Source organism: Dermochelys coriacea, chromosome 1 (genome assembly GCF_009764565.3).
Source record: "Dermochelys coriacea isolate rDerCor1 chromosome 1, rDerCor1.pri.v4, whole genome shotgun sequence".
Lineage (NCBI taxonomy): Eukaryota > Metazoa > Chordata > Testudines > Dermochelyidae > Dermochelys > Dermochelys coriacea.
This window is the reverse complement of record NC_050068.2, coordinates 257,570,454-257,592,631: the sequence shown is the minus strand read 5'-3', so window position 1 is coordinate 257,592,631 and position 22,178 is coordinate 257,570,454. Positions and strand designations below refer to the sequence as shown.

Here is a 22,178-nt window from a genome sequence, read left to right as displayed (position 1 = left end):
CTGACTTTTTGGGGCTTGCCTCACAATTTTTATTTTTAAACGTGGGACTGGCAAGGTTCCTATTTTTTTGCACATGGCTCCTCCTCTGGAAAGAATCTCTTAGACGTTGGGAGCATATGAGGAGGAATTCTGAGTTTTCAGAGGGCATCAAAGAAATCAGTGACTTAAACTGATACTCAGTCATGGAGAGAGGGTGCTGAGGACCCAGCTGCTCGTTCCCACTGTGAGCGAGTAGACCTAGAAGCTGGTACAGCAACAGTTTGTATGGGAGGAAGGGGGATGTTGTATCCATCTCAAATGCATACAGAATCTTTTTTTTTTTTTTTAAATTGTTTAAAAATCAGCTCAGGACCTGCAACTACAGGTACAGAAAGGTTGACAGTGTTTTCATTACAGGATCTCAGCAGTTCCTGCTGAATTCTGCAAATTGTGAGGTTTTGTAGTTTAGAAAAAAGTTTATTTTCGTATTGGAAAGAGTCCTCAGTAGGCTGCTGCTTCTGCCTTGCTAATGAACCGTACAAAAAGTCTTCAGTCAAACAATGGCTGCAGAGGTGTGACTGCTCCCTCCTATGAGGTATGACCTGAAACCCTACATGGGCTACTTAAATACCAACATCACAAGCACACTTTTTTTTTTTTCTTGCTTAAAACTAACGCTAAGTCAATGTTCCGGTTACATATTTAAACGTCCGTGAGGTAAGGAGCTAATGCTTTCTGGGTAACATTAACCTTGTAATCAGATGCAGCATTATAGTAGCATACTGAGACTGTGCTCCTGCAAAAGACTTGGTATTCCTGCTGCACTGCAACACTCTCTACTGAGCCGGTTCCTTTGATCCTTCTCTGATTTGATTAACTTTAGCCTTTCCCTCTTCCTCTCACCCTGTGCATCCCCCCCAACCCCCACTTCCCATTGTGACCTTCTACATGCCTTCTACTACTGTGGGTCTCCTTACCTGCTAGATTCTGCTATCCTAGCCCTCCCCTTCTCCTTGCTTCTGGCTTCACCAACTTCCATGTGTCACTAATTGCACCCTTCATTCCTGAGGTTAAAAAACATGAAGGAATTAACTTGCCCACAATACACATGTTGCTGTGACGCTCTTAACAGTCACTTTCCAGTTCTTGTGTAGCTAAATTTGGCCTTGCCAGTTTGATATTTTTATCTGAATAATTAAATATATTTAATGCCAAAGTCTAAGTGCTGTTTTTCTTCTAAATAGTCTTTTGATCTTTTTCCTTGGTCCTGCAGTGAAGTTGTAATGTTAAATTTGTGACATCATTCATTTCCATAGCAACAGATTGCAGTCTTAAACAGGATTAGGACTGCACTGCAGGATCACTCAGACAGGATGTATGCATCGGATGAAGTGAGCTGTAGCTCACGAAAGCTTATGCTCTAATAAATTTTAGTCTCTAAGGTGCCCCAAGTCCTTCTTTTCTTTTTGCGAATACAGACTAACAGGGCTGCTACTCTGAAACCTGTCAGACAGGATGGGAACTGTTGGAGAGTAGGCGTGGGTGTTGCTGATCACACATGTCAGAATAGCAGGAGAAATGCAAAATTACTGACAGACTTTTTATAGCAAGTTTGAGGTTTTCTTCTCAGCACAGCCAAGTGTGACCTTGTGGGATGGATGGCTGCTATCCCAGCCTGTTCCTTCCTGAAACTAAACATCTTATACACACTTGTGACAAAGTGAATAAAAACTTAGTTGTGGCTGTCTCTTCTGTGTGTAACTCTGCAGACTAATAGAAATGGTTGACTCCGTACTTTAGGGGTGTAAAGGAGCATTGTAACCTGAACGCAATAAGAAGTAGAAATGCCAGGGTTCTAATTCCAGGTTTTAACCTTGGGCAAGTCCCTTCATATCTCCGCCTCATTTTTACCATCATTAATGGGGCTAATATTTATTTTACCCACCGCTAGAGGCAACATGAGGATTGACTAATGTTTATAAATGCTCTTTGAGAATAATGCATCCAATGAAGTGCTCAAATAAATTTTAGTCTCTAAGGTGCCACAAGTACTCCTTCTCCTTTTTTTGAGAATAAAGGAGCTGTAAAAGTACTTTGTCATGTAAACACACCCTCTGCAATCTGATTTCTGGGATTGGCATTCATGGGCAAAAATGTTGGGCTCTATTCCCATGCATCAAGAAGTCCTGAAGACTTAGTCTCCACTACTAAAAGGAGAAACCTTAACCCAGTTGTCAATTTTGATATCTGGGATGGAATGTTTTTTGCTTATGGCTAATTTTGAAATACCTAGGACTCCCAACTTCCAGCACAGAGAAGGGACAGTCAGTTCAAGTAACCACCTACAGACTTCTGGAAAAAGTGTGTGTGCTCCAGAGATTGAGTACTTAGTAGGGACAGCAATTCTGTCTGGTCTCTCCACCCCAGAGCTCTGTTGCCTATAGGGAGGAGTGTGTGGAAGTGGAAGACAGCGCATAAAACAGTTTGACTCAAATAACAGTAGTTGCCTTTTGTTGCGTCCCCACAGAGAAGGCTTTTGCTGGTCTGTGTAGAGATGAGAGCCCCAGTGCAAGCAAAGAGTATTGTCCCCAAACTGATTTGTGATTCTGATCATCTATTACTGGTGAGCTCATCCTGTGCAGAATCCAGGGCTCCCTCCCAACTGAAAGCCAGGTTTGTTTTATTCTTCCACCTGGGAGGTAGGATGCTGCTGGGATGTGGATGTGATTTGGGGGAAGAACTTTCCTTTCTCATTGCCCCCAGAAAGCCTGTGGGATGTGCCTTAGGCAAGACGCTTGCAGGACTGCCTACTGGTAACTGAAATCCAGCACCCGAAGCAGGGAATATGGCACTGATGCTGACTGGTTGGGGAGGAGAAAATATTTCTACATACTGAAATGAACTCAGCCTTGCCAAAAGAAGAATCAGTGGAACCCTAAAATGTTTAAGGGAATATCGCCAAAGATCTAATGTGGCTTCTCTACATAGATGCTAAGCTGATGTGAGATGAAACATGGACCCTCTAGGTGAAGGTGTTAAAAGCTGCTGTCTTCATCCACTTTTGGTTTTCTGTCTAGGGAGAGCTCGAGAGGCAGTTGCTTCAGGCTAACCCTATCCTGGAGGCTTTTGGAAATGCCAAGACAGTGAAGAATGACAACTCCTCGAGATTTGTGAGTATTGTTATCCTGCATGAGTTCTGGTGTCCCCAGTGTTCCAGAGGGAGAAGCCACTAGTTGAAGGAGTTGTGGGAGTTTTGCTTTACTTTCATGCCTGATGATGCAGTCTTGGGATGTTCTTTTCTGTAACTGGCTTCCCTTGAGTGAAACTGAGACAGTTTTCACTTGTCAGTGAATTATAAAGTACTGATGGGACTGAGTACCTGGTATGCAAGATATTGAACCTTTGCCAGGACTCCCTGTGCCATTGTTTGTCAAATTCATTTTTCTCCCAAGGAGAGATTAGTGACCCATATTGGATTAATTCTGGAGGGCAGTAGAAAGCTTCTAAGGGCCGGGGAAGCTACACTTGAAACCAAATCAAAGTGTAAATGGTTGAAGAGGGGCTGAGCTGTGGTGGTCAATCTAGAATGCTGTCTCTGCTTATGGCACCTGGAACTGAGGTGGAGGGGATGAATGAAATGAGTGAAACTTAACATGTTTCCTGATGCCTGGGCAATCTGAAATTTTGATCTAATTTGATGGCCCTTTGTCTCTCATAGGAGTAATTTATGGAGTCAAGTAATTTATGGCTCCATGATCAGGGAGTGTTGTGAGCTGGCTGGGCTTGTGGTCTGTTTAAAACTTGTCTTAGCTGGTAATTGTTATTTGGAGCAGAAAGGCCTATATTGGGACCTCTACCATTTTGCTCTAGCTGTGATAGCGTAAGTTAACACTAATATTTCTGCTAACCTCTTTCTCAGGGCAAGTTCATAAGAATCAACTTTGATGTCAATGGCTACATTGTCGGAGCCAATATTGAGACTTGTATCCTTTCCACGGAGCCACTTAATAGAAATAAATTACAGGATGTGGGGAGTGGGAACATGCATATCTATCTATCTACCTATATACAGCCAAATAGTGTCTGCAACCTCAACAGCGATGAAATCAGAGGGATCCATAGACTTCTGTCATCTTAGGCTAAAGAGTCCCTGTTAAGATCTCTAGTTTCGTCTGCAAGTAAAAAGGGAATCTCTTATTTAAATGGTACAGCATTTCAGAACCTATGCTGCGGTTATAGCAAGAATCCCTTCTGGATGAAATAATTCTAATGTTGTTATAGGATAGAAGTGGCATTTTAAGCTGTGATATGATGAGTAGAGTTGGGATTCCATGACCCTTTTGTCTTTTAACCAGGGGAAATGAGGAATGTGGCAAGTGTCTTCTCCCCTTTTTATTCACAACTCAGTCTTGCATCCTGGTCCTATCCTTGGAATGAAGATTAACTCAGGAGTCCAGAAGTGCATCTTAATCAGCCACTGAAGTTGTTGAAGGGTGGGTTGCTGTCAGCCTATGGCACTACCCAAAGCTTTGAAAGGGCAATGCAGAGCACTAAGCTGCCTGTCACACCAACCAACTCAAAGAGCACTGACACCAAATAGAACCTCTTTCCTCAGATGAGTGGAATGGGAAGTTACTTGTTAGTCTCTGTTGTTCCTTTACTCTGTAAAGATCTCTTGGAGAAATCGCGTGCAATTCGTCAAGCCAAAGAAGAGCGAACCTTCCATATCTTCTATTATCTATTGTCTGGAGCAGGGGAGCACCTGAAAAGTGAGTACCTTGTGCTGTAACTAGGGTCCCTTTCCCCGAACTGCCAAATTGTTCCACACACTTGCAGTCTAGGCCCTATTATTTCCCCTCTTCCAAAGCCTGGAACTTCCTCCCACTGTTTTCTGACCAGGACCTCACCTTTCAATCCTCTTCTTAAACTTTTTTCCCTTCCTGAATTGGTACCCCTGCCAGGGATGTCTCCACACCCTTCCTTATCTGAACTATTGTCCCATGTTTAGTCTGGTCTAATAGAGTGCAAATTCTTCAGGGCAGGAACAATCTTCTTATAAACTTGGCAATTAACAAAATACAGAATAACATTTGGCACCTATGCAGCACCAGGTGTGCCCGTGCTCTGTTAGCATAACACCTCAAGATCTCAATCTAACCTTCCTGTTAAGTAAGCAGTTTAAACTCACAGACTGGAGAGGTGGGGGGCAGGGAGAGAACTCACTTCATAACCATCTGCACAGCATTAATGGCAGAACATACTGTTCCCAGAGCTGGGTGGTGAACTCCATAACTGATTTGAAAAAATAGGATACCTGAAACTGGACGCATTTGCAGGGCAGTCACTGCTTCTAATGGAAGTAGGATCCAAGAACCTTTGAGGCTGCTTTGGCACTGTGCCAGGGGGATGGGATGGAGGAAAGAAAAAATAGTCTAGGCAGAAGAGCGTTCTGAGCTATAACTACAGAAATGCTGCTACAAGAAAAATGTAAGACAACTGATCTAAACCCTGGTTCACTCAGCAAGACTTTTTTCACTTGCTGGGGACAGGAAAAGAACTAAGGGACAGATCTTTAAAGGTAATCAGGCACCTAACCTGCTTAGGTGCTTTTGAAAAATCTCACTAGGCACCTATATGCATCTTTAGGTTCCCAAATACCTCTGAAAATCTGACCCTGAGGCTTTAGTGCAGAGGTCCCAAAAGTATAGGGTGTGCCCCCCTAGAGGGGCATGGAGGAACATTATGGGGGCGGGGATACAATGAGGCCCACAGATGTGGGGAGGGAATGCCACCCATCCCCTCCCTGCCCCAACTCTGCTCTGGTCCTGTCTGCAGTGACTGACATCCCTGGCTCCCAGCCCTGCACCTGGTCCTATCCCCAGCCTCAGCACTGCTCCATTCCTGGCCCTGCACCATCCCTGGCCACTGGCTATGGCTACATTCCTGCCATTGGGCCAAGGCTGGGGGAAAGGCCCCCAGCTGCTGGCCCTTCCACCCCAGTCTTGACCCCCGGCCACAGCTCCCTTCTTGGCCCCAGACCCACCCCCAGATGCAGCTCCAGCCTCAGCCCCCTTACCCTGTCTGTTCCCCTCTTCCCCCCCCAAGCCATGGCCCAGTGGCAGGAGGGGCATGCACACAGTTAAGGGGGACATGACCCACCCAAAGTTTGGGGACTGCTGCTTTAGTGAAAGAGGCGAAAAATAAAAGCTGTCTTGTCTTTGTCTCTGCTGGATATTGTTAACTTCCATGCTGATGGTTTGGCGGGGGTGGGAGGGGAGATGTTTGGGAGTGGTTTTTAAAGAAGCTGAAACTGGCAAATGTCGTTAAAATCAAGACTGCAGGTGATTATAACTGACTTTCTTAGAAGCTTGTACAAAGGAGGTAATTCACTTTGGTAGATTTGGGAAAGCATACATTCTTAACTGCCTAAAATAATGCTAACTTGTTACCTATAATGAAGGCTACAAAAATTCCTTGTCTCTTCCTCCCCTTAAGCTGATCTGCTGTTGGAGCCTTACAACAAGTACAGATTCCTTTCAAATGGGCATGTTACGATCCCGGGTCAGCAAGACAAGGATATGTTTCAGGAGACCCTGGAGGCAATGAAAATCATGAGCATCCCAGATGAGGAGCAGATAGGTATGAACCCGGTGAAGGATTTGGAAATGCATGGGAAAGGATTAAAAAGAATGGAACAGTCTGGTCATATTCAAAACACATGAGTGGAAGGCAGCCTCTAATATACCAATTACACAAGTCAATTAGTGACATCTGAGAAGCAAGCTGGCTGCTGGTGGTATGGGAGTGGCCCATCTCAAAATTCACCAGCATAGCTTCAGCTAGTGCAGAATGCAGCAGGTCACTGTACACAAACTGCCATGTCCCATGCTTGTCCCAGTCTGTTGGAGTGCTATACATAGTGCTTATCTGTAAAGCCCTCATTGAGTTATCACATGGGTGCCTATCATGGTGTTATCTCTAGCATTTCCTCTTCTCTGCAGTCTGCCAGAGGCAAGACTTGGCCTTCTATGGAGTGTACTGCAAGACATTTGTTCACTCTAGATTTCTTAGTATGTGACTTGGGCCCATCGCCATAGGGGTTTCTACTCCACCAATGGTTGGAGTCACTTAGTTGTGAACAGTGGCACAAAGCAATATACCTCTCTTCAGCTTACTGCACAGCTTGCTAACCAGAAAGTAATATTGTCCAACATCTAGATACCATAGTGATAGGCTTTTCTAAGGCAGTTTCTGAAAGCGTTTTTTCCTCCATCTCTTTTCTAAAGACTGGCCAAAATTCAGTTTTGTCCTCTCTCTAGAGTTTCAAACATCTCAATTCAGTATCCTTTGTTCGTCTTGGGTTAAGTCCTTCTCCAGTTCCTAAATCTGTCAAGGAGGCTGGAACCAATGTGTGGGTGAAAAGACACCTCTGCATTGAGGTCTAGTTAGGGATTTGGCTACCTAATGTATGGCCAAAGAGTTCTGATGTCCACTTAAGTTATGCTGTAGGGCACGTCTTTACTGGCAAATGGAAGTGGTTCCAATAGCTCTTTTGCAGAGATGCATGGAATGCAATTTCCTCTGTGTTCCGGGTGTGAAATATGTTAAATGTTCTTTTAAGCTTATGAGAAACATGCATATGGCAGCTGGTTGAACAGTACATTTGGTTTGAATGCAAAGTCTAAACACACTTAACCATATTTTTAGTTGACTCAATATAAAAATAAGCTTTCTGTTTGTGTGCCAGGTCTCCAGATTCAGTCATTGGGCTGTCAGATTTCATGTCATGTCAACGGGATCATTTGTACTGCTTTACAGATTTCAGGACTGGCAGGAGAGGCTTTAGAGTAGCAGCCATGTTAGTCTGTATTCGCAAAAAGAAAGGAGTATTTGTGGCACCTTAGAGACTAACAAATTTATTTGAGCATAAGCTTTCGTGAGCTACAGCTCGCTTCACGCATCCAATGAAGTGAGCTGTAGCTCACGAAAGCTTATGCTCAAATTTTAGTCTCTAAGGTGCCACAAGTACTCCTTTTCTTTTTGTAGAGGCTTTGTTCACTGTGGACGTGTGGGCCAGAGATGCTGTACGCTAGCTAGTGCTATAGTAGGTAGAGAGGGAGACCACTTAAAGAGGAAGTAGAGTGACCAGTTAGTAGCTAACTATTTAGTACCACTAACAAACTTACTGTTCAGTGAGACTTGAGATGAAGATGTCATCAGATAAACACTTTTCAGTATTCTGTATTGAAAATTCTCCCTCTGTTCTAGCATCTGATGCTGATTTTTTTAAAAGGCTAAGGGGGTGCTTCAGTATGTTGTCCACAGTGGCACAGGTACTTTAGTGGACATCATGATACCTGCAGTCTGCCACGCTACATATGTTCCAACAACTGGAGACCTTATAGCACTTGTGCTCGGGAGGTGAAAGTGTGCTGGATGAAAAGAACAAAGACCTGCCCAACCTTAACTGGCTCACACCCTAATATAGGCGTGGCCTTGCCCTTTCAATGATTACTGTTACACAGTGGAAATTTTCATCCTCTTAATCTGATGCCTGAGGTGATCAGGAAAAAAGTCAGTGCATGCTGCTCATACCTGCCTTACACGTGTTGCTAATATGCAATTTTAATTCTTTCTAAATCTGACCTTTCTTTGCTCTATATAAAAGGTCTGCTGAGAGTGATCTCGGGTGTTCTTCAGCTTGGCAACATAGTCTTCAAGAAAGAGCGCAACACGGACCAAGCTTCTATGCCAGACAATACAGGTAACCACACCCACAAAAACAACCAATACTTCTTCCTACAAGAGCTTCTTATCACACATGCAGGGGATAAGAGATCATCTTTGGAAAGTACAAACTTTATAAAATGAGCCCAAGTTCTTTAACAAAACATAAATGTACAAATCATCATTTTATTCAATGCTTAACTGCAGCCACCTTTGGGCAGGAATGTGGCAGTGTTCTTGTGGTGTTGGACAGGAAGTGAACATGGCAACTAGTTGAAACTGTTATGCTGTTGCCATGTGACCTGAGTATTCAACTGTAGTCCGATGTATCAGAACACCTATAAAACCTATTCTCCGCCTAAATCTTGCTCAAAGGATTTAAGGAAATATCCCTTCACAGTCTGTTTCAGTTAAAATTCTGCTTGATAAGGCTTGAATGGGCAGATCGGTGATGGGTAAATAATACAGGTACCTTAGCTACAGTGTTCTCTCTGTAAATAGCTGTAATTAGCACCCTGTTAGTGCATGCTTGGGTAAATGGGATGAGGGATGACCTGGGTAATTATAGGCCTGTCAGCCTGACATCGATCCTGGGCAAGATCACGGAGCAATTTGAGGCAATTTGATTAATATGTGACTTGATAAAGAATTAAGAGGGTAATATAAATGCCAAACAACATGAGTTTATGGAAAACAGATCCTGTCAAACTAACTTGATATCTTTTTGTGATGATACTACAAGTTTTGGTAATAGTGTTGATGTAATATAGTTAGATTTCTGTAAGGCATTTGACTCGGTACTGCATGACATTTTGATTAAAAAAAAATTAGAATTGTATAAAATTGACATGGTGCACATTAAATGGATGAAAACCTGGTAGCTCTGAATGTAATTGTAAAAAGAGAATCATCAAGGGGTGCGTTTTCTAGTGTCCCACAGGGATCTGTTCTTGATTCTACAGTACTTGACACCTTTTGTCAATGACTTAAAATCATCACTGATTAGTTAGCATGTGTCTCAAAAATTAAGGGAGTGGTAAATAATGCAGATGTTTCACTGATAGAGCAATCTGGATTGTTTGGTAAACTGGGCATGAGCAAACAATTTGCATTGTGTTATGACTACATGTAAACATATACATCTAGGAACAAAGAATGCAGGCCATACTTACAGGATGGTGGGGGCTCTATCCTGAGAAACAGTGACTTTGAACAAGTTTCGGGGCTCCTGGTGGATAATCAGGTGAACATGAGTTCCTAGTGTGATGCCATGGCCAAAAGGGCTTATGTGATCCTAGAATGCATAATTGGGAATCTAGAGTAGAAGGAAGGTTATTTTACTTCTGTGTTTGCAACCACTACTGGAATACAGTGTCCATTTCTGATCCTTACAATTCAAGAAGGATGTTGATAAATTGGAGAGGGTTCAGAGAAGAGCCAGGAGAATAATTAAAGGATTAGAAAACATGTATTAGATAGATTGAGCTCCTTGAATTTATCAGTCTTAACAAAGAGAAGGTTAAGGGGTGACTTGATTAGTCTGTAAGTAAATACATGGTGAACAAATATTTAATAATGGGCTCTTCCAACTAGCAAGAATGGTACAATATAATCCAATGGCTGAAGGTTGAAGCTAGACAAATTCAGACTTGAAATAAGGCATAAATTTAATAGTGAGTAATTAACCATGTGAACAATTTAGCAAGGGTTATGGTGGATTCTCCATCACTGACAACTTTTAATTCAAGATGGGATGTTTCTTTAATAAAAAAAAAAAGTAGGGATTATTTGGGGAAGTTCTATGGCCTATGTTATGTAGGACGTCAGACTAGATGATCATAATTCTGGACTTGGAATCGATGAATTGTAGTAAGAGGCCAGTACACAGGAGGCTGCTGAGGACCTTTAAAATATAGACTTTGGATTTATACCTTCAACCATTCTCTCATAATTTAGCAAATCCATTTCAAATGGTTTCCCTCCAGAGAGGAGCAGGGACCTTTTCATACCAGATGAAATATTCTTGCACTGATTACAGTTGCCTGAAGAGGCTATTCAGCCAGTGTAGATAGACTTATTAGCTGGGATTCCTTTTATATATTTCAGCTACTTGAATGCATCCTCAAAATGGGTGCAGGCAGTTAACTTGATGGTGCCACTAGGCCAGTGGTCCTGAAATATCACCTCAAATTTACCCTTGTTTCCTGAAGCAGTTTAACACACTCCAGTGTTTTTAGATCTCTTCTTTGATGGTCTCATTAACCAGTTCAGTTAAGAGCTATTCCATGCTGGTATTTGACTCTCTAAGGGATAGATTGCTGGGAATATCTTTCTTTCTCCTTTTGTCATTTCCCTGTGAAGCAAAAGGAGCATTAAAGTCAACATCTCTTTGCTTCCTCTTCTCCTTTCTAGCTGCTCAGAAAGTATCCCACCTTTTGGGTATCAATGTGACAGACTTCACCAGGGGAATCCTAAGCCCTCGTATCAAGGTGGGACGAGACTACGTCCAGAAAGCTCAGACTAAAGAGCAGGTATGTGTTCTGCAGAAGTAAGTGAGCCCTTGTAGTAACATGGTACTAAGATTAACGTATGCACTAAAGACTTCCATAGCCTCAGATAGCATCTTAATTGACTCAGATATGTAAGCAATTGAGTGTGGAAACTGCTTTAGTTCTTGCTCCCGTGATCTACAATATATAGAAGGTTGTGGTGGTGGTGCAGAGTGAGGTAGCTCTTATTTCCCATGTATATTGAATGTGTGGCCTGTGATAAGGAAATGTGAAAATGGCAGTTGGCTGTCTCTAGGGAGTGAATTCCCATCAGGGCTCTCAACATCTTATCCAAAGCTGGCACGTGGCAGTCAGCCTCTGAGGTAACTCCTTGTGGCCTGCCATGGCACTGTTCGCTCTGCCCCGGTTTCCCACTGGGAAACTCCCTTGCAGTCGTCTCTCTGCATCACCTGACAAGGCAGTGGTAATCCATTTAGGTGATAGTCCCAAGTGCAAGATAAACAAAAAGGGCCTTGTGCCCTCCTGGGCTTGGTTCTTTCCCATTCTCCTGCAGAGCTCTGGTTCTCAGGGCTTGCTCCCTCTTCCAGGGCCAGTTAAAAGAGCAAGCCAGCTTTCCTCTTGCAACTATCCTCAGTCCCCCCCTCTAGGCAGTCTGAGAGTTATCCTTTTCCAGAGCCTACTAGAGGAGTCGGCTACCCTTCTGCACCTCGTCTCTCCCAGATGAGTTCTCTCGGGCCTTTATAGATGCACCTAGCTGGGATGGGGCCAATGGCTAACAATTAAATGGAGCCATCTGTTCCCTAGCCCAGTAAAGGGCCAGTCAGCTTGTAACATGGCATTTCCTACACATTGGGTTCAAAGATAGTGATGCTCATACTCACCTCAATGTTGACAATTGCCCTGTGGCTTCCCTGAGTGCAGAAATTTAGTTGTAAAATGGAGCAGATCATGCTAGGCCTTTATCTTGGCTATATGTGGCAATTGACCTAGAAACTGGCTGCCTCTGCCGAAGGGCTGTCAGGCCTGCACTCTGTGTAGTATCACTTCTCAACATGCCCTGTGATGAACGCTTCAGTGTGGTCTCTGTGTGCTATAAAAATTTCCTCTTTAGAAGTGAGGTGATTGGTATCCTTCCTTCCCATCAGATTCTATAAATCATCCTTGACTGCCCTCCCATTTCAAAATACAACTCTCTGCCTCTGATGTGGGAACTTGACCTTCCAGGAAGAGGGACATTGAGAAAACAAGCCCCAGACTCAACCAATTCCTATGGTTCCCTTATGGAACCCTGAAAAGTCACCATGGTACAGCCATTGATCTTTATGAGAGGACTAGACAGAATTTCCCCTTTGGAGTACCTGGTATTGGCTCCTGCCAGAGGCAAGATGCTGGAATTGGGACTTCTTGGACTCTGATCCATTATGGCAAATCCTCCATTCATTACTGAGTTCTTCCTGCTCATCTGGAAGAGTCTGCAAAATGACTGACTCGTTCACTAAGCCAGTCAGGTCACTGACTCCAACCTGAGTCTCCAATGTGCCAGATTACTGAGCTATTCAGTTTTGGATTACAATATAACTCTTGTTTCCTTCCTACTCAGGCTGACTTTGCCATCGAGGCACTGGCCAAAGCCACTTATGAGCGTATGTTCCGTTGGCTGGTGATGCGCATCAACAAGGCCCTGGATAAGACCAAAAGGCAGGGGGCATCCTTCATAGGAATCCTTGACATTGCCGGCTTTGAGATTTTTGAAGTAAGGAGGTATTCTGTTCCTGCATACAATGCAACATGTTCCTGTGCCCTTGCTCCTTGGCAGAATATCACTGAGGTCTGGGGAAAACAAGTCCAGTTCAGTCTTAAAAAGTGGCTAATCTTTCTTAGTGGGTAACCTCACTGCCCCACTAACTGGCTAGTTTCTAGGTGTTATTTCAAAAGGTTAAATTCTTTAGTATGTCAAATTTGTTGCAGATATTTAAATTACCTATAATATGTTCTGAGGCTCTCCTCCTTTCTGGAGTGTGCATTGTGGATACCACAGTAACCATCTGTATGGTTCTGTATCTCTTGATTTCCTCCCATAGATCAGAGTCCAAATGTTTGTTAGCTTTAGGCTGAAGTTTAATGACTTTTGGTGTGTCTCTTGCAATGTGGAATTTAAGGGCCACTGTCAACTTGAATGTTTTGAAATTGACTAAAAATGTTTCAGAACACTAAAGGAGGATCTGTTGAAGTTTTTCCAAAAGATATGCTTTAGGAATTTTAGGAAAGTTCTATGGTCTGTTATACAGGAGGTCAGACTGGATGATTACAATGATGGAATGAGAATTATCAGTGGGACACTAATACCAGGATACAAAATATATCTGAAGCACAGAACAGGTTATGCTGGTGTGGAAGTGGCACTATATGTGAAAGAGCGTAGAATCAAATGGAGTAAAAATCGTAAATGAACCAAACTGTACCATAGAATCTCTCTGGATAATTCTGTGCTTGACTAATAAAAATATAGCAATAGGGATATATTATCAACCACCTGACCAGGATGGTGATAGTGACTGAAATGCTCAGGGAGATTAGAGAGGGTATAAAAATAAAAAAAATTCAGTTGAAATCCCTCATTATTATTATCCCTATGTTGACTGCGTACGTGGAACCTCAGGATGGGATACAGAGATAGTTTCTTGACACCTTAAATGACTGCTTCTTGGAGAAGCTAATGCTGGAACCCATAAGAGGAGAGACAATTCTTGATTTAGTCCTAAGTAGAGCACAGGATCTGGTCCAAGAAGTGACTATAGCTGAATCGCTTGGTTACCAGTTAATGGCCATAACAAAATAAAATTTAACATCCCTGTGCAGGGGGAACACCAAAGCAGCTCACCATGGTAGCATTTAATTTCAGAAAGGGAACTACACAAAAATGAGGAAGTTAGTTAAACAGAAATTAAAAGGTACAGTGCCAAAAGTGAAATCCCTGCAAGCTGCATGGAAACTTTTTCAAGACACCATAATAGAGGCTCAATTTAAATGTATACCCCACATTAAAAAACATAGAGGACCAAAAAAGTGCCACTATGGCTAAACAACGAAGTAAAAGAAGCAGAGGCAAAAAGGCATCCTTTAAAAAGTGGAAGCTAAATCCTAGTGAGGAAAATAGAAAGGAGCATAAACTCTGGCAAGTGACATGTAAAAATATAATTCGGAAGGTCAAAAATGAATTCTAAGAACAGTTAACCGAAGACTCTCTCTCAAAAAAACCCAGCAAAAATGTAAGTACATCAGAAGCAGGAAGTCTACTACACAACCTGTGGGGGCACTGGACAATCAAGATGCTAATGGAGCACTCAAGGAAGATAAGGCCATTTCAGCGAAACCAAATGAATTCTTAGGGAGATTTCCAAACCTGAGCAGTTCTTTTTAGTTGACAAATTTGAGGAACTGACCCAGATTGAGGTGTCATTAGAGGAGGTTCTGGAACCAATCGATAAATTAAACAGTAAATATAAATCACTAATACAAGATGGTATTCACCCAAGAGTTCTGAAGGAACTCAAATGTGAAATTGCAGAACTAACTGAAGTATATAACCTATCATTTAAATCAACTTCAGTACCAGATGACTGGAGGATAGCTAATATGACACCAATTTTTTAAAAAAGGCTTCAGAGGTGCTCTTGGCAATTAGAGGCAGTAAGCTTATCTTCAGTTCCAGGCAGATTGGTTGAAGCTATAGTGTGTGTGGGGGAGGGGAGGGGGGGGAAGTGATCAGCCCCATAGAGGAACCCCATTTGTTGGGGAAGGGTCAACATGTTTTTTGTAAAGGGAAATTATGCTTCACCAATCGACTAGAATTCTTTGAGGGGATCAACAAGCATGTGGACAAGGATGATCCAGTGGATATAGTGTACTTTAGGCTTTCAGAAAGCCTTTGGTGAGGTTTCTCATCAAAGGCCCTTACTCAAAGTAAGCTTTCATGGGATAAGAGGGAAGGTCCTATCATGGATCAGTTACTGGATAAAAGGTAGGAAACAAAAGATAGGAATACAGTTTTCAGAATGGAGAGGGGTAAATAGCGGTGTCCACCATGGTTCATTATATTCATAAATGATCTGGAAGAAGGGATAAACAATGAGGTGGCAAAATTGCAGATACAAAACTCCTCAAGATAAGTCCAAAGCAGACTGTGAAGAATTACAAAGCTGGATGACTGGGCAACAAAATGGCAGGTGAAATTCAGTGTCGATAAATGTAAAGTAATGCACATTGGAAAACATAATCCCTACTATACATATAAAATGGTGTCTAAATTGGCTATTACCCCAAGAAAGAGTTCCTGGAGTCATTGGGGATAGTTCTCTGAAAACATCTGCTCAGTGTGCAGCGGCAGTCAAAAAAGCTAACAATGTTGGGAATCATTAGTAAAGGGATAGGTAAGACAGAAAATATCATATTGCCTCTATATAAATCCATGGTATGCCTACATTTTGCATACTGCATGCAGATCTGGTCACCCCATCTCAAAAAGGATATGTTGAAATTGGAAAAGGTACAGAAAAGGGCAACAAAAATAATTAGGGGTATGGAACAGCTTCCATATGAAGAGAGATTAATAAGACTTGGATTTTTCAGCTTGGAAAAGAGATGGTGGGGTTTTGTGGGGGGAATATGATAGAGGTCTATAACATCATGACTGGTGTAGAGAAAGTAAATAAGGACATGTTGTTGTTTTTACTCATAACACGAGCTAGTGGTAATCAAATGAAATGAATAGACAGTGGGTTTAAAACAAAAAAGGAAGTATTTCTTCACATAATGCGCAATCAACCTGTGGAACTCTTTACCAGAGGATGTTGTGAAGGCCAAGACTATATAACGGGGCTCAAGAAAGAAATAGATAAGTTCATGGAAGAGAGGTCCATCAATGGCTCTTAGCCAACATTGGCAGGGATGGTGTCTCTGGCTTCTGTTTGCCAGAAGCTGGGAATGGGCAACAGAGGATGGATGGTTTGATTGCCTGTTCTATCCATTCGCTCTGAAACACATGGCATTGGGCACCGTCAGAAGACAGGATACTGGGTTAGATGGTCTGACCCAGTATTGCCATTCTTAGGTCACTTCTGGCCTTGGATTCTATGAAGTGCTGCTAAAAATATTCTTAGAAGCAAGGGAGAGTGGGTCAGATGCAAACATCAGACATTTTGTGGCCTGTGTGCATTCCTGTCTGTCAGGCTGTTCAGCAACATGTGGGTAAGGCATCCCAGCTCCAGAACTTCTTCCTAGGACCTGCAGAAGTCTCTAGAGAGTGAAGAATACCCTCTCCCATGTCACCCCAGGTTCCCATTGCTCCTTGAGCAAAATCTTGGTGGGGAGGGTCAGGAGAAGAGGGAAGGGTCTAGGTTCCCATTGCTCCCCAGATCTATTAAGGGAGCTCCCAACTTTGAGGTTGTGGGAAAAGGGGAGACCTTCCTGGTCCCAGATTGCTGCAATTTCTCAACTCTTCTGCTGTATTGTAGAGTGTATAAGTGACGCTCTTGTATAACTGAGTGATTGACATGGTGCTACCAGATGTACAGCGTACACAACATTTTTGTCAAATTAATCTGTTATAGAAGTGATCCTAAGTGGTAATAGAAAAATAGTAAGTAAATCTTCTAACAAAAGTGACCATTCAAGTTGTGTCCCTCTAACTTCTCCCCTTTTTCTCCCTATTAGCTGAACTCATTTGAACAGCTGTGTATTAACTACACAAATGAGAAGTTACAGCAACTCTTCAATCATACCATGTTCATTCTGGAACAAGAGGAGTACCAGCGGGAGGGCATAGAATGGAACTTCATTGACTTTGGCCTGGACCTACAGCCCTGCATCGAGCTTATAGAGAAGCCGGTATAAAAACAATTTGCACACCCTTTCTGAGCAGCAAGGAGAGGCTGTATTACATGCTTTTTGCCTTCTGTGCTGTCATGCATACAGCCTCTTGGACAGATTGGGGACTGGCCTTCCAGTTCCTGCAATCCTTTATCTAAGTGATTTTACTTAGAGGTGAACATGGTCATTTCTTTCCATCTTACTTCCAAGTAATATACTGCTGATCAGATATACCAGTACCCATTCCTAAATTAATGTGCTTTGTGAAATCTCCTGCAATGACCTTCTGTATTTTAATGCCCTTTGTCTACACTTGTAAGGAGAGTGGCCAAGTAGCTTTTCTCGTTCCATTACAAAAACATTCTGTCACCTAAGGCTTCCTAGACAATCCTAGTCTTGAATCGGGGCCTTACTAGTGAAAGGGACGCTCCAGAATCCAACTGGGGAATTACAGGTGATATTCTGTGATTAGCCATTTCTGTATTATTGGGGATCTGGTTTTGATACAGCTGCTTTTGGTGGCTGGGCATTTTTTTCAAAATGTTTCAATGTTGGCAGTTGATTTGTGTCTTTATTGAGATGGTCTGGTATATCCCTTGTTTTAGGCGGGGCCCCCTGGTATATTGGCTTTGTTGGATGAAGAGTGCTGGTTCCCAAAAGCAACTGACAGAAGCTTTGTGGAAAAGGTGGTGCAGGAACAAGGCAACCACCCCAAATTCCAGAAGCCAAAACAGCTGAAAGACAAAGCTGACTTCTGCATTATTCACTATGCTGGCAAGGTAAGACTCATGGAGGCTGCTGTGTGGCGTGAATCCAGAACATGCTGCTGGATTCTTCCACAAATCTAACTAGATCTAGCTGTTTTTAGAATTCTGATGCTTCACACACCAATGAAAGAAGTTTCAATAATTACTCAGGTACCTGACCAAGGTTACTCTACCAAATGCATCCTCCTTGTGGGCTAGGAGGACTTTCCTACAAAACAGTAGGTGTAAATGTTGCTAGACTCAAACTCCAGACTGAGACTAGGATGATCTACCTTGACTATTTGTTCACCAAGAGTCAACAAGTTGAGTGATACTCCACTTCTGTTGAGTGACACTCCCAAGGTGGTGCATACTGGTATTGCAGCCTCACTCCTAGCTCTTAACAGCACATACTATAGTAATTCAACTGGATTCTGCAGGTGTGCTCACTAGATACCTCAGAGCAGGCAGAGTGGGGGGGGGGGGAAGAGGGTCAGACCCACAATGTCTATTAACCATATCCTTAATGTTGGGTTTTAGACTTGTGCAGGGCCCTACTAGATCCTGCATTCTTGGAAACTCTCAATCAACTTCTTGGTGACTAACATGATTCTTTCCTTAGGTGGATTACAAAGCAGATGAGTGGCTGATGAAGAACATGGATCCTTTGAATGATAACATTGCTACTCTTCTCCACCAGTCCTCGGACAAGTTTGTGTCTGAGCTGTGGAAAGATGGTATGTGATTTAAAACTCTTTCCTGTTGGCAGTTTTTACTAGAAGACATTAACATCATTTGGTATCTGATAAAACTCTACTACAAGATGTGCTGCTTTTTCCCCCTTAGAATGAGAACAGAGATCAACATGATCTGGAATTGAGCCCTGCGTGGGACTATCTTTTTTTTTTTTTTAATTCTGACACGCAATACTCGCTCCTGCAGCGTTTCTTGCATTTTTATCCTGCTCCTACCTTAAATCCTGCAGGAGACACAGATTTCCCCCATGCTACTAAAAACAAAACAAAGTTGGTTGTGTTATATAATGGAATTCAGAGTTTTTAACCACTAAAAGAGTAAAACATCTTGCTTAAACCCTGTAAAAATACTTTAACTCCTTTTATAATTGACATCAAATCTTTCTATCCACTGCTTAAAAAACATTTTAATACTCAAATTTTAAAAGAAAAAGTTGCTTTACATTGCTGAAATTCTGCTTGACACACTGACTAGAGATTTAGTATTTGCTGTAATCTTGTAGTTTTGTTTTGTTTTTTGGGGTAGGAGTATATTTTTGGCCCATCCAATCCTGCCTACAACAAAGTATGTTTTACTTGCTCCCACTGTTATGGCAGCGGGTTCTGTGGGACCCAAGGGATCCCAGTCCCACTGCAGGGCTCTGATCTGCAACTTGCTATCTGCTTGCTTTGCTTAGGCAACAATACTGCACAAGAGAAATATCCCCTCTAGCTGAAATGAGGGGTTGCCATTCATTGGCGTATAGCCTGGTGCACGCACTGCAGCTACTTCTCTAACCAAGGCATCTCAGGCTAAAATCTGAATCTACCAGTATGTAGCCGGTAGCTACAGCATTCAAACATGACATCTCAGAGGGTGAAACAATATAGTTAATTCTGTCACTAGTGTGTTCTTGCTGCAGTGTCATTAGGTATTTTACTCTTTCCTCTTTGGATGTGTTTGTTGCTTTTTGACTCTTACTGTTACTATCGCTTTTTTTTTTTCCCCTTGGGTTTTCTTTGACGTCTCTGTCTGTTGCAGAGATGCAGAACGTTCAGAGAGCCTATTTCTATCAACACTTTCCTATTCTTCATCTAGAACCAGGTGACTGAGAAACCCGGCTGTCGTGTCGTGTGTAACGCATCCTAGAGCCATGCAAGAAATGCTTCCGTTAATTCTTCTGTCCCTTTGCCACTCCTGCTTTTCTCTTTGTTCAGTTCCTTTGCTTCATGCTAGTAACCCTTCTTGGGCTTGAAAAACAAAAGCAAAGCTCATACCTTGCAGTGAGATACTTGAAAATGCAGGCACATCCATGTGCTGTCCATGCACTCCTCAGACCTGCATAGGAACAGTTAAAAAGGAAACCCAGGAATAGCCAAAAAGCAAACATTTCCATCACCTGTTTGAATACAGACCCAGTGATGGTGCATTTCAGTGCAGGATTTTGAGGGATGGTTTCTGAGATGGTACCTATAAAAACAGAACTTCAGCTGAATAGTACTCTGGTGGAATGATTAGACTTCAGCTGCTAACCATTTGAGAATTACTTTGAGACTAAGTCTCATGTGACTTGTTCTGCATGGAAAATGGCCTGTCTAGTGAATGCTGTACTGCATCAGGCTTGCAGAATTCATTAAATGACAGAATGCAGCTCAGCAGTCCCCATGTACTGTACCTAGGTGAAGCTTCTGTCTTAAATTGTCATTTTTACTGTTTTCATCTAGACTGTAGATCAAGATTTTAAGATTGTTCCAGCTAGAATCTGGGATCTTGTTATGTCGTCGTCCAGAAACATAGCCTTTTTCTCCTTAATTAGAAATACCTGACCCTATTTTTAGCAGCTATTGTAGGGGTGGCAGATTGTAATGTTGCCTTTGTGGGGTGTCTCATCTTACCATATTTTTTTTAGCAAAGGTTGTACTCAAGTTAAATATATCCTCTGGGAGTGATTTTTTTCCCTGCCCATTGACATGGTGATAGCTGTTGCCTGGCATCTAAACTTGGGATTCTAAGATCAGAGAAGCAATAATACTACCAAGCCACTGTGATTAGGATCTTAGGGAATTTGTTTGTCTTAGTTTTGCAGGCTAGTAGAAATTGGGTAGGAAAGTTGGGACGATAAGTGCTATAGTTTCTCCTGGCCTCTTCCCCCAAAGTTTGGCCAGTGTCTATTGATAAAATAACCCAGTTCAAAAATGGAGAAACTTGGTTAATCTGTGTCTGAGGGCTTCTTCAATTCCTTGGAGCACAGTGTTTGTGGTGCACAAGGGAGCTGTTAAGATCTCTAACAACTTTTTTCCCCAAGGCTGTTGGAAGTGTAGCGCATTCTTGTATCTAACGTACGGTATACTTGTCCTCTGAAAAGTGACTCAAATAATGGCATTTTGGGGTTCCAAGTTTGTGGTGATTCCATTCCAGGTTTGCTCAGTTTACCAGTTAAGAATGTGGCTTTTCTAACTGCCGGCCCTGCAAGGTCAAGCAGAGTTCTTGCTGTGCAAGTAACTGGCTTGAATTTGTGTCAGGGTTCCTGGTTGTGTAGGAAGGAAAGACCCCGGGCTGAATCTGTTAGAAGTGTCATCTTTTTACTTGGAAACCAAGCCTGGTGTGGAATCTGAGGTAGTGTAAACAAAATCCATTATGCCACTTTTTTTGTTTGCTCTTCAGAATACAACTGCTCTTTTAAACTGCCAGTTGGGTCCATCTCACACAACAATTCATGACTCAGAGACCCAGTAGTGAGCTGCTGCTTTCTTTCCTTCCTGCCCCATTCCTGCACAAGTGCTGGACAGGACTTCTACGTCTGTAGAGAAGAAGCAAAAAGGATCCTGCAGCTCCTCTCTTATCCTGCTCTGCCCAAATGTTCTTTGCACACACTCACCTACCAGACTCTAGTGGAAGTTCTAACTCTCTCCCTGTGTTTTGTTTAGTTGATCGTATAGTTGGGCTGGATCAGGTGGCTGGTATGTCAGATACAGCATTGCCAGGAGCCTTTAAAACCAGGAAGGGTATGTTCCGAACAGTGGGACAGCTCTACAAAGAACAGCTATCCAAGCTGATGGCTACCCTGAGGAACACCAACCCCAACTTTGTCCGCTGCATCATCCCCAATCATGAGAAGAAGGTGAAGGACCATCTCTGGCTGGGCTAGCAAAATACTGGCAGTGTCTTAAGAGTGAGGGGATGACTGGTAAACCTGCTTGTTGCAAGGGACACAGCTATGGGCTTCAATCACTTGCAAGGCTTTGTAGAGGGGTATGAAGAGTTTCCTTCCCTGGTGACTGCATTTGTTGCACAGCAGAGTAACCTCTCTCTATTACTCTCAAATCTCTGATGTCATTTTAGTTATAGTCCACTTCTAATACCTCCCTGAAACTCACAGATGTATGATTTTCTTTCTAGATGGCTTTATAGCATTAAATACTAGCCAGACTGTATTAGAGCACTAAGAATGAATCCTATAACTCCCTTAACTTTGGAGGTGGATCTCTGTTTGCCTTTTAAAGTAAGAAGACATAAGGGCCTTCCTTATGACTTCTCCTGGAAAGGGTACTTTGAGTTCAATGAGCAGAATAGGAGTCTCTCTTTACAGCTCTTGTAAAGTTTTATAACATTG

General features: G+C 42.6%; 1 protein-coding gene across 1 annotated transcript in view; it reads left to right on the top strand.

Moving 5' to 3' along the window:
- The window catches only part of MYH9 (myosin heavy chain 9), a 92,757-nt gene that overhangs the window by 43,981 nt on the left and 26,598 nt on the right, over positions 1-22,178 (top strand). The window contains 11 exon segments of the mRNA XM_038386686.2: positions 3,057-3,149; positions 3,899-3,962; positions 4,650-4,748; positions 6,475-6,618; positions 8,648-8,743; positions 11,119-11,237; positions 12,817-12,969; positions 16,929-17,102; positions 17,690-17,863; positions 18,453-18,567; positions 21,493-21,686. Coding sequence (XP_038242614.2) covers positions 3,057-3,149; positions 3,899-3,962; positions 4,650-4,748; positions 6,475-6,618; positions 8,648-8,743; positions 11,119-11,237; positions 12,817-12,969; positions 16,929-17,102; positions 17,690-17,863; positions 18,453-18,567; positions 21,493-21,686 — 1,425 coding nt within the window.